The sequence below is a fragment of the mitochondrial genome of Drosophila subobscura (genome assembly GCF_008121235.1).
Source record: "Drosophila subobscura haplotype 1A mitochondrion, complete genome".
Lineage (NCBI taxonomy): Eukaryota > Metazoa > Arthropoda > Insecta > Diptera > Drosophilidae > Drosophila > Drosophila subobscura.
The window spans coordinates 1-15878 of NC_045530.1; the positions used below are offsets into that span (position 1 = coordinate 1).

General features: G+C 21.8%; 13 protein-coding genes and 24 non-coding genes across 37 annotated transcripts; 23 read left to right on the forward strand and 14 right to left on the reverse strand. All coding sequences in view use genetic code 5, as the record gives it.

Moving 5' to 3' along the window:
- On the forward strand, positions 1-65 carry trnI-gau. Its single transcript has one exon. It is a non-coding gene; the product is annotated as a tRNA-Ile (tRNA).
- A 30-nt stretch (positions 66-95) lies between these two features.
- trnQ-uug lies at positions 96-164 on the reverse strand. Its single transcript has one exon. It is a non-coding gene; the product is annotated as a tRNA-Gln (tRNA).
- Positions 165-195: 31 nt separating this feature from the next.
- trnM-cau lies at positions 196-264 on the forward strand. Its single transcript has one exon. It is a non-coding gene; the product is annotated as a tRNA-Met (tRNA).
- On the forward strand, positions 265-1290 carry ND2 (NADH dehydrogenase subunit 2). The gene has a single exon. The coding sequence runs from the start codon at positions 265-267 to the stop codon at positions 1288-1290; it is 1026 nt and encodes a 341-aa protein (YP_009725118.1).
- Positions 1289-1354, forward strand: trnW-uca. Its single transcript has one exon. It is a non-coding gene; the product is annotated as a tRNA-Trp (tRNA).
- trnC-gca lies at positions 1347-1409 on the reverse strand. Its single transcript has one exon. It is a non-coding gene; the product is annotated as a tRNA-Cys (tRNA).
- On the reverse strand, positions 1410-1475 carry trnY-gua. The gene has a single exon. It is a non-coding gene; the product is annotated as a tRNA-Tyr (tRNA).
- On the forward strand, positions 1474-3009 carry COX1 (cytochrome c oxidase subunit I; the record flags this gene model as incomplete). Its single annotated transcript has 1 exon — positions 1474-3009. A coding segment is annotated over one exon (1536 nt), but the record flags the coding sequence as incomplete, so codon positions are not given.
- A 2-nt stretch (positions 3010-3011) lies between these two features.
- Positions 3012-3077, forward strand: trnL-uaa. Its single transcript has one exon. It is a non-coding gene; the product is annotated as a tRNA-Leu (tRNA).
- Positions 3078-3082: 5 nt separating this feature from the next.
- Positions 3083-3770, forward strand: COX2 (cytochrome c oxidase subunit II). The gene has a single exon. A coding segment is annotated over exon 1 (688 nt).
- On the forward strand, positions 3771-3841 carry trnK-cuu. The gene has a single exon. It is a non-coding gene; the product is annotated as a tRNA-Lys (tRNA).
- A 56-nt stretch (positions 3842-3897) lies between these two features.
- On the forward strand, positions 3898-3964 carry trnD-guc. The gene has a single exon. It is a non-coding gene; the product is annotated as a tRNA-Asp (tRNA).
- On the forward strand, positions 3965-4126 carry ATP8 (ATP synthase F0 subunit 8). The gene has a single exon. The coding sequence runs from the start codon at positions 3965-3967 to the stop codon at positions 4124-4126; it is 162 nt and encodes a 53-aa protein (YP_009725121.1).
- ATP6 (ATP synthase F0 subunit 6) lies at positions 4120-4794 on the forward strand. Its single transcript has one exon. It carries the CDS (start codon positions 4120-4122, stop codon positions 4792-4794), a length of 675 nt encoding a protein of 224 aa, YP_009725122.1.
- Positions 4795-4801: 7 nt separating this feature from the next.
- Positions 4802-5590, forward strand: COX3 (cytochrome c oxidase subunit III). Its single transcript has one exon. It carries the CDS (start codon positions 4802-4804, stop codon positions 5588-5590), a length of 789 nt encoding a protein of 262 aa, YP_009725123.1.
- Positions 5591-5603: 13 nt separating this feature from the next.
- Positions 5604-5667, forward strand: trnG-ucc. Its single transcript has one exon. It is a non-coding gene; the product is annotated as a tRNA-Gly (tRNA).
- Positions 5668-6021, forward strand: ND3 (NADH dehydrogenase subunit 3). The gene has a single exon. The coding sequence runs from the start codon at positions 5668-5670 to the stop codon at positions 6019-6021; it is 354 nt and encodes a 117-aa protein (YP_009725124.1).
- Positions 6022-6023: 2 nt separating this feature from the next.
- Positions 6024-6088, forward strand: trnA-ugc. The gene has a single exon. It is a non-coding gene; the product is annotated as a tRNA-Ala (tRNA).
- Position 6089: 1 nt separating this feature from the next.
- On the forward strand, positions 6090-6152 carry trnR-ucg. The gene has a single exon. It is a non-coding gene; the product is annotated as a tRNA-Arg (tRNA).
- On the forward strand, positions 6153-6217 carry trnN-guu. The gene has a single exon. It is a non-coding gene; the product is annotated as a tRNA-Asn (tRNA).
- Positions 6218-6285, forward strand: trnS-gcu. The gene has a single exon. It is a non-coding gene; the product is annotated as a tRNA-Ser (tRNA).
- Positions 6286-6351, forward strand: trnE-uuc. The gene has a single exon. It is a non-coding gene; the product is annotated as a tRNA-Glu (tRNA).
- Positions 6352-6369: 18 nt separating this feature from the next.
- On the reverse strand, positions 6370-6435 carry trnF-gaa. Its single transcript has one exon. It is a non-coding gene; the product is annotated as a tRNA-Phe (tRNA).
- Positions 6436-8155, reverse strand: ND5 (NADH dehydrogenase subunit 5). Its single transcript has one exon. A coding segment is annotated over exon 1 (1720 nt).
- Positions 8156-8170: 15 nt separating this feature from the next.
- Positions 8171-8236, reverse strand: trnH-gug. Its single transcript has one exon. It is a non-coding gene; the product is annotated as a tRNA-His (tRNA).
- ND4 (NADH dehydrogenase subunit 4) lies at positions 8236-9576 on the reverse strand. Its single transcript has one exon. The coding sequence runs from the start codon at positions 9574-9576 to the stop codon at positions 8236-8238; it is 1341 nt and encodes a 446-aa protein (YP_009725126.1).
- On the reverse strand, positions 9576-9866 carry ND4L (NADH dehydrogenase subunit 4L). The gene has a single exon. The coding sequence runs from the start codon at positions 9864-9866 to the stop codon at positions 9576-9578; it is 291 nt and encodes a 96-aa protein (YP_009725127.1).
- Positions 9867-9868: 2 nt separating this feature from the next.
- On the forward strand, positions 9869-9933 carry trnT-ugu. The gene has a single exon. It is a non-coding gene; the product is annotated as a tRNA-Thr (tRNA).
- Positions 9934-9999, reverse strand: trnP-ugg. The gene has a single exon. It is a non-coding gene; the product is annotated as a tRNA-Pro (tRNA).
- Positions 10000-10001: 2 nt separating this feature from the next.
- ND6 (NADH dehydrogenase subunit 6) lies at positions 10002-10526 on the forward strand. Its single transcript has one exon. The coding sequence runs from the start codon at positions 10002-10004 to the stop codon at positions 10524-10526; it is 525 nt and encodes a 174-aa protein (YP_009725128.1).
- Positions 10527-10529: 3 nt separating this feature from the next.
- On the forward strand, positions 10530-11666 carry CYTB (cytochrome b). Its single transcript has one exon. The coding sequence runs from the start codon at positions 10530-10532 to the stop codon at positions 11664-11666; it is 1137 nt and encodes a 378-aa protein (YP_009725129.1).
- A 2-nt stretch (positions 11667-11668) lies between these two features.
- trnS-uga lies at positions 11669-11734 on the forward strand. The gene has a single exon. It is a non-coding gene; the product is annotated as a tRNA-Ser (tRNA).
- A 16-nt stretch (positions 11735-11750) lies between these two features.
- Positions 11751-12689, reverse strand: ND1 (NADH dehydrogenase subunit 1). The gene has a single exon. It carries the CDS (start codon positions 12687-12689, stop codon positions 11751-11753), a length of 939 nt encoding a protein of 312 aa, YP_009725130.1.
- Positions 12690-12699: 10 nt separating this feature from the next.
- Positions 12700-12764, reverse strand: trnL-uag. Its single transcript has one exon. It is a non-coding gene; the product is annotated as a tRNA-Leu (tRNA).
- Position 12765: 1 nt separating this feature from the next.
- On the reverse strand, positions 12766-14083 carry GU283_mgr02. The gene has a single exon. It is a non-coding gene; the product is annotated as a 16S ribosomal RNA (ribosomal RNA).
- A 1-nt stretch (position 14084) lies between these two features.
- trnV-uac lies at positions 14085-14156 on the reverse strand. Its single transcript has one exon. It is a non-coding gene; the product is annotated as a tRNA-Val (tRNA).
- On the reverse strand, positions 14157-14938 carry GU283_mgr01. The gene has a single exon. It is a non-coding gene; the product is annotated as a 12S ribosomal RNA (ribosomal RNA).
- Positions 14939-15878: the final 940 nt, after the last annotated feature.

Below are 15878 nucleotides of genomic sequence, written 5' to 3' on the forward strand. Positions count from 1 at the left end.
AATGAATTGCCTGATAAAAAGGATTACCTTGATAGGGTAAATCATGCAGTTTACTGTATTCATTAACAAGTTTTGTTGTTTTTTTTAAAAAGACTTTATATCTAATAGAATTAAACTATTTCTAAAAGTATCAAAAACTTTTGTGCATCATACACCAAAATATCAAAAACTTTTGTGCATCATACACCAAAATATAAAAAGATAAGCTAATTAAGCTACTGGGTTCATACCCCATTTATAAAGGTTATAATCCTTTTCTTTTTAATTTTTAATAATTCTTCAAAAATTTTATTCACAACGATTATAATTATTGGAACATTAATTACAGTAACATCAAATTCTTGGTTAGGAGCTTGAATAGGTCTTGAAATTAATTTGTTATCTTTTATCCCCCTGTTAAGAGATAATAATAACACAATATCTACAGAATCTTCTTTAAAATATTTTTTAACCCAAGCTTTAGCTTCAACTGTACTTTTATTTTCTTCTATTATTTTAATATTAAAAAATAACATGAATATAGAAATTAATGAATCATTTACTTCTATAATTATTATGTCTGCTTTATTATTAAAAAGAGGAGCAGCTCCTTTTCATTTTTGATTTCCTAATATAATAGAAGGATTAACTTGAATAAACGCATTAATATTAATAACTTGACAAAAAATTGCCCCATTAATATTAATTTCTTATTTAAATGTAAAAAATTTATTGTTAATTAGAGTAATTTTATCAGTTATTATTGGTGCAATTGGAGGTTTAAATCAAACTTCTTTACGAAAATTAATAGCATTTTCTTCAATTAATCATTTAGGATGAATGTTAATAAGTTTAATAATTAGTGAATCAATTTGATTAATTTACTTTTTATTTTATTCTTTTTTATCATTTATTTTAACTTTTATATTTAATATTTTTAAATTATTTCATTTAAATCAGTTATTTTCATGATTTATAAGAAGAAAAATTTTAAAATTTACTCTATTCATAAATTTTTTATCTCTAGGTGGATTGCCACCTTTTTTAGGATTTTTACCAAAATGATTAGTAATCCAACAATTAACATTTTGTAATCAATATTTTACTTTAACAATTATAATAATATCAACATTGATTACTTTATTTTTTTATTTACGAATTTGTTACTCAGCATTTATACTAAATTATTATGAAAATAATTGAATAATTGGTATAAAATTTAGAAATTATAATATAAGATTATATTTAATTTTAACATTTTTTTCAATTTTTGGACTATTTATAATTTCTTTATTTTTTTTTATACTTTAAGGCTTTAAGTTAAATAAACTAATAGCCTTCAAAGCTGTAAATAAAGAAATTCCTTTAAGCCTTAGTAATTTTTTACTCCTTCAAAATTGCAGTTTGATGTCATTATTGACTATAAGACTTGATTAAGAAGAATAACTCTTATAAATAAATTTACAATCTATCGCCTAAACTTCAGCCACTTAATCGCGACAATGATTATTTTCTACAAATCATAAAGATATTGGAACATTATATTTTATTTTTGGAGCATGAGCTGGAATAGTCGGAACATCTTTGAGAATTTTAATTCGAGCTGAACTTGGTCACCCAGGAGCTTTAATTGGAGATGATCAAATTTATAACGTAATTGTAACAGCTCATGCATTTATTATAATTTTTTTTATAGTTATACCTATTATAATTGGAGGATTTGGAAATTGACTAGTTCCTTTAATATTAGGAGCCCCAGATATAGCTTTTCCTCGAATAAATAATATAAGATTTTGATTACTACCTCCTGCCCTTTCTCTTTTATTAGTAAGAAGTATAGTTGAAAATGGAGCTGGTACTGGATGGACAGTTTACCCTCCATTATCTTCTGGAATTGCTCATGGAGGTGCATCAGTAGATTTAGCTATTTTTTCTCTTCACTTAGCAGGAATTTCTTCAATTTTAGGGGCTGTAAATTTCATTACAACAGTAATTAATATACGATCTTCTGGTATTACTTTAGATCGAATACCTTTATTTGTTTGATCAGTTGTAATTACAGCTTTATTACTTTTATTATCATTACCAGTATTAGCTGGAGCAATTACTATGTTATTAACTGATCGAAATTTAAATACTTCATTTTTTGATCCAGCGGGAGGTGGGGATCCTATTTTATATCAACACTTATTTTGATTTTTCGGTCACCCAGAAGTATATATTTTAATTTTACCTGGTTTTGGAATAATTTCTCACATTATTAGTCAAGAATCAGGTAAAAAGGAAACTTTTGGGTCTTTAGGAATAATTTATGCTATATTAGCTATTGGTTTACTTGGATTCATTGTATGAGCTCATCATATATTTACAGTAGGTATAGATGTAGATACACGAGCTTACTTTACTTCAGCTACTATAATTATTGCTGTTCCTACTGGAATTAAAATTTTTAGTTGATTAGCAACTCTTCATGGGGCTCAACTATCTTATTCACCTGCTATTTTATGAGCTTTAGGATTTGTATTTTTATTTACAGTTGGAGGATTAACAGGTGTAGTTTTAGCTAATTCATCTGTTGATATCATTTTACATGACACATACTATGTAGTAGCCCATTTTCATTATGTTTTATCAATAGGAGCTGTGTTTGCTATTATAGCAGGATTTATCCATTGATATCCTTTATTTACAGGATTAACAATAAATAACAAATTATTAAAAAGTCAATTTGTTATTATATTTATTGGAGTAAATTTAACATTTTTCCCTCAACATTTTCTAGGATTAGCAGGTATACCTCGACGTTATTCAGATTACCCAGATGCTTATACTACATGAAATGTAGTTTCAACAATTGGATCTTCTATCTCCCTTTTAGGAATTTTATTCTTTTTTTATATTATTTGAGAAAGTTTAGTTTCACAACGACAAGTAATTTACCCAATTCAATTATGTTCATCTATTGAATGATACCAAAATACACCACCTTCTGAACATAGTTATTCTGAATTACCTCTTTTAACTAATTAATTTCTAATGTGGCAGATTAGTGCAATGGATTTAAGCTCCATATATAAAGTATTTTACTTTCATTAGAAAATTAATGTCTACATGAGCTAACTTAGGTTTACAAGATAGAGCTTCTCCTCTAATAGAACAATTAATTTTTTTCCACGATCACGCATTATTAATTTTAGTAATAATTACCGTTTTAGTAGGATATTTAATAGTTATATTATTTTTTAATAGATACGTAAATCGATTTCTATTGCACGGTCAATTAATTGAAATAATTTGAACAATTTTACCAGCTATTATTCTTTTATTTATTGCTATACCTTCTTTACGACTTTTATATTTATTAGATGAAATTAATGAACCATCAATTACACTAAAAAGAATTGGTCATCAATGATACTGAAGTTATGAATATTCAGATTTTAATGATATTGAATTTGATTCATATATAATTCCAACAAATGAATTATCAAATGATGGATTCCGTTTACTAGACGTTGATAACCGTATTGTTTTACCAATAAATTCTCAAATTCGAATTTTAGTAACAGCAGCAGATGTTATTCATTCATGAACAATTCCTGCTTTAGGTGTAAAAGTCGATGGTACTCCTGGTCGATTAAATCAAACTAATTTTTTTATTAACCGACCTGGTTTATTTTATGGACAATGTTCAGAAATTTGTGGGGCAAATCATAGTTTTATACCTATTGTAATTGAAAGTGTTCCGGTAAATTATTTTATTAAATGAATTTCTGATAAAGTAAATTCTTCATTAGATGACTGAAAGCAAGTATTGGTCTCTTAAACCACTCTATAGTAAATTAGCAATTACTTCTACTGAAAGCAAGTATTGGTCTCTTAAACCACTCTATAGTAAATTAGCAATTACTTCTAATGAAAAAATTAGTTAAATATATAACATTAGTATGTCAAACTAAAATTATTAAAATTTTAATATTTTTTGATTCCACAAATAGCCCCTATTAGATGATTACTTTTATTTATTGTATTTTCTATCACATTTATTTTATTTTGTTCAATTAATTATTACTCTTATATACCAACTTCACCTAAATCTAATGAATTAAAAAATATTAATTTAAATTCAATAAATTGAAAATGATAACTAATTTATTTTCTGTATTTGACCCATCTGCAATTTTCGGACTTTCATTAAATTGATTAAGAACATTTTTAGGACTTTTAATAATTCCATCAATTTATTGATTAATGCCCTCTCGATTTAATATTTTTTGAAATTCAATCTTATTAACTTTACATAAAGAATTTAAAACTTTATTAGGTCCTTCAGGTCATAATGGATCTACATTTATTTTTATTTCATTATTTTCTTTGATTTTATTTAATAATTTTATAGGATTATTTCCATATATTTTTACTAGAACAAGTCATTTAACATTAACACTTTCTTTAGCTTTACCCTTATGATTATGTTTTATATTATTTGGATGAATTAATCATACACAACATATATTTGCTCATTTAGTACCACAAGGAACTCCAGCTGTTTTAATACCATTTATAGTATGTATTGAAACTATTAGAAATATTATTCGACCAGGAACATTAGCTGTACGATTAACTGCTAATATAATTGCCGGACATTTATTACTAACATTATTAGGTAATACAGGACCTTCTATATCTTATATATTAGTAACATTTTTATTAGTAGCTCAAATTGCTTTATTAGTTCTTGAATCAGCTGTAGCTATAATTCAATCTTATGTATTTGCTGTTTTAAGAACATTATACTCTAGTGAAGTAAATTAATTAATTAATGTCTACACATTCAAATCACCCATTTCATTTAGTTGATTATAGTCCATGACCCCTAACAGGAGCAATTGGTGCAATAACAACTGTTTCAGGGATAGTAAAATGATTTCATCAATATGATATTTCATTATTTTTTTTAGGAAATGTAATTACTATTTTAACTGTATACCAGTGATGACGAGATGTTTCACGTGAAGGAACTTATCAAGGACTTCATACTTACGCAGTAACTATTGGATTACGATGAGGAATAATTTTATTTATTTTATCAGAAGTATTATTTTTTGTAAGTTTTTTTTGAGCTTTTTTTCATAGAAGTTTATCACCAGCAATTGAAATTGGAGCTTCATGACCTCCTATAGGAATTATTTCATTTAATCCGTTTCAAATTCCTTTATTAAATACAGCAATTTTATTAGCTTCAGGAATTACAGTAACTTGAGCCCATCACAGACTAATAGAAAGAAACCATTCACAAACTACCCAAGGATTATTTTTTACTGTTTTATTAGGTGTTTATTTTACTATTTTACAAGCATATGAATATATTGAAGCTCCTTTTACAATTGCAGATTCAGTTTATGGTTCAACATTTTATATAGCAACAGGATTTCATGGAGTTCATGTATTAATTGGAACAACTTTTTTATTAGTATGTTTATTACGTCATTTAAATAATCACTTTTCAAAAAATCATCATTTTGGTTTTGAAGCTGCAGCTTGATACTGACACTTTGTTGATGTAGTTTGATTATTTTTGTATATTACAATTTATTGATGAGGAGGTTAATCAATTAATTTTTATCTATATAATATAAAAGTATATTTGACTTCCAATCATAAAGTCTGTTAATAACAGTATAGATAATTTTATCAATTATTTTAATTGCTTCTTTAATTTTAACAATTGTAACTATTGTAATATTTTTAGCTTCAATTTTATCAAAAAAAGCTTTAATTGACCGAGAAAAAAGATCACCATTTGAATGTGGATTTGACCCAAAATCATCCTCACGACTACCATTTTCTTTACGATTTTTTTTAATTACTATTATTTTTTTAATTTTTGATGTAGAAATTGCTTTAATTTTACCAATAATTATTATTATAAAATTTTCAAATATTATAATTTGAACAACTACTTCAATTATTTTTATTTTAATTTTATTAATTGGTTTATATCATGAATGAAATCAAGGTATATTAAACTGATCAAATTAATTAGGGTCGTAGTTAATTATAACATTTGATTTGCATTCAAAAAGTATTGAATATTCAATCTACCTTAAGAATATGAAGCGATTTATTGCAATTAGTTTCGACCTAATCTTAGGTAATTTTACCCTTATTCTTTAATTGAAGCCAAAAAGAGGCTTATCACTGTTAATGATACAATTGAGTATAAACTCCAATTAAGGAAGTATGGTGATCAAGTAAAAGCTGCTAACTTTTTTCTTTTAATGGTTAAATTCCATTTATACTTCTGTTTATATAGTTTAAATAAAACATTACATTTTCATTGTAAAAATAAAAATATTTTTTTTATAAATTACTAAATTTAGTTCACTATATTCAAAGATTATTTAATCTCCATAACATCTTCAATGTCATACTCTAACTATAAGCTATTTGAATAAATAAATAATAAAAAATTTAACAAAATTAAAATTCAAAATACAAATAATATTAAATAAATTTTTAAACTATTATTATGTATTAAAAATAAAGTTTGTGAATAATTAACCAATTTTTGGTACAAATGTTGACCACCAAAATATTCTGATCATCCTTGGTCAAATCTTTTTACAACAACTTGTCCATAACTTAAAGGATAAAAAATTATCCCATAAGTTCTAATATAAGGTATAAATCATATAGAACCTAAAAAAGTTGATAAATTATAATATAAAAAAGATTTATTTAAATTATATAATTTTGTTACAGAAATCAAATAACCAAATAAACCCCCAAAAATACAAACAAATAAAGTTAATAATTTTATATACAAAGGTAAACAAATTATATATGGGTAAGGAAAAATTAATCAATTTAATATTCTACCCCCAATAATTCTTATAAATAATAAACCTAATATACCACGAAGTATAATTCATCTTTCATCATTTAGTATATTTAAACTTCCACAATTTAAATCTCCAGTTATTGAATAATAAACTAATCGAAAAGAATATCTAACTGTCAAACCAGTAGAAAAAAAATATAAAAAGAAAGAAAAAAAATTAATATTTCTAATTATAACAATTTCTAAAATTATATCTTTTGAATAAAATCCAGCTAAAAAAGGTATACCACATAAAGCTAAATTAGAGACATTAAAACAAGCAGAAGTCAAAGGCATATGAATTCTTAAACCACCCATTAAACGAATATCTTGAGAATTATTTATATTATGAATAATTGCTCCAGCACATATAAATAATAAAGCCTTAAATAAAGCATGAGTTAACAAATGAAATATAGCTAACTTATAAAATCCTATGGATAAAATTCTTATTATTAACCCTAATTGTCTCAAAGTTGATAAAGCAATAATTTTCTTTAAATCAAATTCAAAATTAGCCCCTAATCCAGCTATAAATATTGTTAAACCAGATAATAATAGTAACAACTGGCCTAATCAAGAAGTTCTTAATAAAATATTAAATCGAATTAAAAGATAAACACCAGCAGTTACTAAAGTAGAAGAATGTACTAAAGCAGAAACAGGTGTAGGGGCTGCTATAGCAGCAGGCAATCATGAAGAAAAAGGAATTTGAGCTCTTTTTGTTATAGCAGCTAATATAACTAAACTACCAATTATTATTATTTCAAAATCATTTTTTATTACTTCTAAATAAAAAATATAATTTCAACTCCCATAATTTAATATTCAAGCAATAGCTAATAATAACGCAACATCCCCAATACGATTTGATAAAGCTGTTAATATACCTGCATTATAAGACTTAACATTTTGGAAATAAATAACTAAACAATAAGAAACTAAACCTAAACCATCTCAACCTAACAAAATTCTAATTAAATTAGGTCTAATAATTAATATTATTATTGATAAAACAAATATTAAAACTAATATAATGAATCGATTAATATTTTCATCTCTTCTTATATATTCTTTTCTATAAAAAATTACTAAAGAAGAAATTATTAAAACAAAAGACATAAATAATAATCTTATTCAATCAAATAAAAAAGTTATAACAATTATTGTTGAATTTAGTGAAACTAACTCAAATTCAATAAAATAAACTATATTATTTAATAAAAAGTATAAACTGAAAAAAAAACAAGTAAATCTAATAGAAATTAAATTAACAAATCTAATTCTACAAATAGATAAATATTTCACGATCTAAAATGAATTTATTCATATCACTAACACCACAAATTAGTATTTTTATTAAACTATTTAAATTATAATCATAATATACAAGAATCTCTTTTTAAAATTAATAAATTTAAAGGCAATCAATGCAAAAATATTAATAAAAATTCACGAATTTTACCTCCTCTAAAAGAATATACACCAGAAAATAATTTTCCATGTTGTCTAAAAGAATAAAGATATAAAGTATAAGCAGCTCTAAAAAAAGATAAAAAAGATAATATAATTATTGATAATCAAGACCAAGAAACAATTCTATTTAATAAAGAAATTTCTCCCAATAAATTTAATGTAGGAGGAGCTGCTATATTTGCTGAACTCAACAAAAATCACCATAATGTTATAGCTGGTATAAAATTTAATAAACCCTTATTAATTAATAATCTTCGTCTTCCTAATCGTTCATAAGAAACATTGGCTAAACAAAATAATCCAGAAGAACATAAACCATGAGCAATTATTAACGTATAAGAACCTCTTAAACCTCAATATGTTATGGTTAAAAGACCAGCTAACGCAATACCCATATGAGCAACTGAAGAATAAGCAATTAAAGCCTTTAAATCAGTTTGACGTAAACAAATTAATCTAACTAAAACTCCACCAACTAAACTAATTCTAATTCATACAAATCTATATTTTAAATTTATTAACTGTAAAAATGAAATAACTCGTAATAACCCATAACCCCCTAATTTTAATATAATACCAGCTAAAATTATTGATCCAGAAACCGGAGCTTCAACATGAGCTTTAGGTAATCATAAATGAACTAAAAATATAGGTATTTTTACTAAAAAAGCACATAATAAACAAAAATATAATAAATCATAATTAAATATATAATTATTTATTAAATAAAAATTTATAGAACCAACCTCATTTATTAAATAAAAGATACCAATTAATATAGGTAAAGAAACTAACAAGGTATAAAATAATAAATAAACACCAGCTTGTAAACGTTCAGGTTGATAACCCCAACCTAAAATTAAAAATAAAGTAGGAATTAAACTTCTTTCGAAAAATAAATAAAATATAAATAAATTTATTCTACTGAAAGTTAAAATTAATAATAATAATAAAATTAAAATATTTAATAAAAATAAATTTTTATAATTATTATATTTATTAACACTTTCTCTGGCTAATAACATCAAAGAACAAATTCATAAACTTAACAAAATTAATCCATAAGACAAAATATCACAACCTAAAAAATAAGAAATTTCTGACCAGTAATTTATTTTATTATTTATTATTAAAAAAATAAATCTTACTAAAAATAATAATATTTGTACCATTCAGTAAATATTATTAATAAAACAAATTGGTGATAAAAATAATAAAAATAATACTAATTTTAACATTATATAATTCTAAAAGATTGAAAATAATCATTCCCATGTGTTCGAATTATTGAAACTAAAATTGATAGCCCAAGAGCCCCTTCACATACTCTAAAAGTTAAAAATATTATTCTAAAATAAATTTCATAATTTAACATATTTAAATAAATAAATAGTATAAAAAATAATATCAAAACAATAAATTCTAAACTTAATAATATTGAAAGTAAATGTTTTCGATTAGAAACAAAACAAAATAAACCTAAAATAAATAAAATTATAGGTAAACTTCAATATAAAATTATAATCATTAGTTTTAATAGTTTAATAAAAACATTGGTCTTGTAAATCAAAAATAAGATAAATTCTTTTAAAACTTCAAGAGAAAAGAAATTTCTTTTTCATTAATCCCCAAAATTAATATTTTAAATAAACTACCTCTTGAAATTATTCAATTAATTCTATATTCATTAATTTTTACCACATCAATTATTTTTTTAAATATAATTCATCCTTTAGCTATAGGTCTAACATTATTAATTCAAACAATTTTCATTTGTTTAATTTCAGGATTAATAACAAAAAGTTTTTGATACTCTTATATTTTATTTTTAATTTTTTTAGGGGGAATATTAGTTTTATTTATTTATGTAACATCACTAGCTTCTAATGAAATATTTAATTTATCAATTAAACTAACTTTATTTTCAATAATAATTTTAATTTTATTATTTATTATAAGAATTTTTATTGATAAATCTTATACAACATTTTTTTTAATAAATAATGAAATAGATTCAATTTTTAACTTAAATTCTTATTTTTTAGAAAATTCTTTATCATTAAATAAACTTTATAATTTTCCAACTAATCTTGTAACAATTTTATTAATAAATTATTTGTTAATTACACTAATTGTTGTAGTAAAAATTACTAAATTATTCAAAGGACCTCTTCGTATAATAAATTAATTAATGAATAAACCTTTACGAACCTCACACCCATTATTTAAAATTGCAAATAATGCATTAGTTGATTTACCAGCTCCTATTAATATTTCAAGTTGATGAAATTTTGGATCTTTATTAGGATTATGTTTAATTATCCAAATTTTAACAGGATTATTTTTAGCCATACATTATACAGCAGATGTAAATATAGCTTTTTATAGAGTAAATCATATTTGCCGAGATGTAAATTATGGTTGATTATTACGAACTCTACATGCTAATGGAGCATCATTTTTTTTTATTTGTATCTATCTACATGTAGGACGAGGGATATATTATGGATCATATTTATTTACACCCACATGATTAGTAGGAGTAATTATTTTATTTTTAGTAATAGGAACAGCTTTTATAGGATATGTATTACCTTGAGGACAAATATCTTTTTGAGGAGCTACTGTAATTACAAATTTATTGTCTGCAGTCCCATATCTAGGAGTAGATTTAGTCCAATGAGTTTGAGGAGGATTTGCTGTTGATAATGCAACTTTAACACGATTTTTTACATTTCACTTTATTTTGCCATTCATTGTTTTAACTATAACAATAATTCATTTATTATTTTTGCACCAAACTGGTTCAAATAACCCTATTGGATTAAATTCAAATATTGATAAAATTCCTTTTCATCCTTATTTTACATTCAAGGATATTGTAGGTTTTATTGTTATAATTTTTTTATTAATTTCTTTAGTATTAATTAACCCAAATTTACTTGGAGATCCAGATAATTTTATTCCAGCTAATCCATTAGTAACTCCTGCACATATTCAACCTGAATGATATTTTTTATTCGCTTATGCAATTTTACGTTCAATTCCTAATAAATTAGGAGGAGTAATTGCATTAGTTTTATCAATTGCAATTTTAATAATTTTACCTTTTTATAATTTAAGAAAATTTCGTGGAATTCAATTTTATCCAATTAATCAGATTTTATTTTGAATTATACTAGTAACAGTAATTTTATTAACATGAATTGGAGCTCGACCAGTAGAAGAACCTTATGTTTTATTAGGACAAATTTTAACTGTAATTTATTTTTTATATTATTTAATTAACCCATTAGTAAGAAAATGATGAGATAATTTATTAAATTAATTAGTTAATGAGCTTGAATAAGCATATGTTTTGAAAACATAAGATAGAATTAAATTTTCTATTAACTTTACTAAAAAAAGTTATTTACAATAAAGAAAATAATAAAATTTTAAAACCAATAAAAAATAATAAATAATTTAAAGAAAAAGATAAAAAACATTTTCAAGCTAAATATATTAATTTATCATAACGAAATCGAGGTAAAGTTCCACGAGCTCAAATAAAAATAAATGAAATAAAAGTTAATTTAACATAAAATAATAAATTAAATACATCACAACCTAAAAAAATTACACAAAATAATATTCTTATAAACAAAATTCTTGCATATTCAGCTATAAAAATTAAAGCAAATCCTCCTCTTCTATATTCAACATTAAACCCTGAAACTAATTCTGATTCTCCTTCAGCAAAATCAAAAGGTGTACGATTTGTTTCAGCTAAAGAAATTGTTAATCAAACTAAAGCTATAGGAAATAAAATAATTAAAAATCAGACATAAATTTGATAATAAAAAAAATAAACTATATTATAACTACCAATTAAAAAAACAAATGATAATAAAATTAATGCTAAACTAACTTCATAAGAAATAGTTTGAGCCACAGCCCGTAAACCTCCTAATAAAGCATAATTTGAATTAGAAGATCAACCAGCTACTATAACTGTATAAACACCTAATCTAGTACAACATAAAAAAAATAAACCACCTAAATTAAATGAATATAATTTAACAAAAAAAGGTATGCATATTCAAACAAATAATGATAAAAATAAAGAAAAAATAGGAGAAATATAATATCTTAAATAATTTGATAAAAGAGGATAAGTTTGTTCCTTTGTAAATAACTTAATTGCATCACAAAAAGGTTGAGGAATTCCTATTAAACCAACTTTATTTGGACCTTTACGAATTTGAATATAACCTAAAACTTTACGTTCAAGTAAAGTTAAAAAAGCTACACTTACTAATACACAAATAATTAATAATAAACTTCCAATTAATGATAAAATAAATTCTATATAAAACAAGTACTATTTGTAATATAAATTACATAAATAAATTCTAAATTTATTGCACTAATCTGCCAAAATAGCTTATATTAATAATATTCATTTTAAAAATATAATTATTTTAATATTTGGTCCTTTCGTACTAAAATATTATAATTTTTTAAAGATAGAAACCAACCTGGCTTACACCGGTTTGAACTCAGATCATGTAAGAATTTAAAAGTCGAACAGACTTAAAATTTGAACGGCTACACCCAAAATTATATCTTAATCCAACATCGAGGTCGCAATCTTTTTTATCGATATGAACTCTCCAAAAAAATTACGCTGTTATCCCTAAAGTAACTTAATTTTATAATCATTATTAATGGATCAATTATTCATAAATTAATGTATTTAAAAATTAAAAGTTTTTTAAATTTTAATATCACCCCAATAAAATATTTTTATTTATTAAAACAAAATTAATCTTAACAATTAAAATAATAAAAATATAAAGATTTATAGGGTCTTCTCGTCTTTTAAATTTATTTTAGCTTTTTGACTAAAAAATAAAATTCTATAAAAATTTTAAATGAAACAGTTAATATTTCGTCCAACCATTCATTCCAGCCTTCAATTAAAAGACTAATGATTATGCTACCTTTGCACAGTCAAAATACTGCGGCCATTTAAAATTTCAGTGGGCAGGTTAGACTTTAAATTTAATTCAAAAAGACATGTTTTTGTTAAACAGGCGAACATTATTTTTGCCGAATTCTTTACTTAAACTTTTCATAAAAATTAATTTTAACATTATAATTATACTAATTCTATCATTATTTCTTAATTTTAAAAATTAAAATTAATATTCTAATAAATAATTAAAATTTAATAAATAATTTAATTTATAAAATAAATTATAACACATTTTTTAATATTTGCTAATTCTAAGCATATATTTATTAAACTTATTTATTATTTTTAAAAATTTATTTTATAGCTTATCCCATAAAATATTAAAATTATAAATTATTAATTTATACAAAAAAAATAATAATTTTATAATTTCTAAATTTAATTTATTTCTTAGAAAACTAGATACCATTAAAAACGAATAACATTTCATTTCTAATATAATATTTTAAATAATTTTATTACATTAACTTATATATTATATTAACTCTTTTAAAATCGAGAAAAAAAAATAATTTTTTTTTATTTAATAAACGCTGATACACAAGGTACAATAAATTAAATTTTCTTTTATAATAAAATTTTTTCAAATTATTTCAATTTTCTTTTACAATACTATTAAACTATTATTAAATTTATTTTTTCTTTAAACAATACTAAAACATTGAATTTTAAAGTTATTTCTAATAATTAAATTATAAATAAAAATAATTAATAAATAAAAACTAATCAATCTATATTGATTTGCACAAAAATCTTTTCAATGTAAATGAAATGCTTTACTAAATAAGCTTTAAATTGTCATTCTAGATACACTTTCCAGTACATCTACTATGTTACGACTTATCTTACCTTAATAATAAGAGCGACGGGCGATGTGTACATATTTTAGAGCTAAAATCAAATTATTAATCTTTATAATTTTACTACCAAATCCACCTTCAAAAATTTTTTCATAATTTTATCCGTTTAAATAATTTTATTGTAACCCATTATTACTTAAATATAAGCTACACCTTGATCTGATATAAATTATTATTAAAATTTTTGAATATTATTATTCTTATAAAATATTCTGATAACGACGGTATATAAACTGATAACAAACTTAAGTAAGGTCCATCGTGGATTATCGATTACAAAACAGGTTCCTCTGGATAGACTAAAATACCGCCAAATTTTTTAAGTTTCAAGAACATAACTATTACTACTTTAGTACAATTAATTACAATTTAAATAATAGGGTATCTAATCCTAGTTTTTTACAAAAATTTTTTAGTTTCAATTATTCTTAATAAAAATATTTTAAATATAAAATTTCACTTAATAAATTTAATTTTATTTTAATATAAAAATTTAACTAATACTAAAAAAATTTATTTGTATTATTAGTGTAACCGCGACTGCTGGCACCAATTTGGTCAATACTTTTTAATATTGCTATTTCTAAATTTCTTTAATTAATAAAATTAATTACTGCGATTAAATAAATTACATTTATTTTTAAAATAAATATAAATTCACACAAAAATTTACATATAAATCAAATTAACAATAAATTTTTAAGCCAAAATAAAACTTTAAAAATAAAATAATAATTTTTTAATATATATATAAAATAAATATATTATAATAAAATAATTAAAAATTAATTTTAAAAATTTATAATTAAATATACAAAATAATAATTTTATTTAATTACTAAATCTGATAAAAATTAAATAATAAATAAATTATAAATTATTAATTTTATAAATAAATATTTATAATCCCCCTGAATATAAATTTTTATTTATAAAAATTCTTTATTTTATTATAAAGAAAAAGATTTTAAAAAACTTTTTTATTATTTATAACTTATAATTTTTTAAAAATAATAATTTTTAATAAATAATAATTTTTTAATAAATAATAAAATTTAGTAATTAATTTTAACAAATATATATATATTTATTTATTATTAAAATTAATTAAAAATAATATTAATAATAATATCAAAATAATAATTTATATTTATATATATATAAAATTATACCATAATATGATTAAATAATTTAAATAAATTAATAGTAATTTTATATATATTAAAAAATTATTATTTTTTTTTTTTTTTATATACTAGTTCTAGATTAATAGATAATATATATATATATAAATGTTTAATATATCTTTATATAGTTAACAATTTAAATAAAAAATTTCGCAATCCAAAAATGGTGACATAATATATAAATAAGTTATTAGTTAATAATTTATATAACATCTATTCATTTATATAAATATATAAATATTTATTAAATTATTATATATTTATATATTTATATATAGTTGATAATTTATATAACATATATATATATATAGAAAAATAAAATTATTTAATTAATAAAATAATTTATAAAATAAAAATTACTAAATTCTATTATTAATTAATAAATTAATTATTTTTAAAATCTGTACAATTTTTAAAAAAAAATAGTAAACAAATAAAAAAAAAAAAAAAAAAATAGAGAGAATCTCATTATT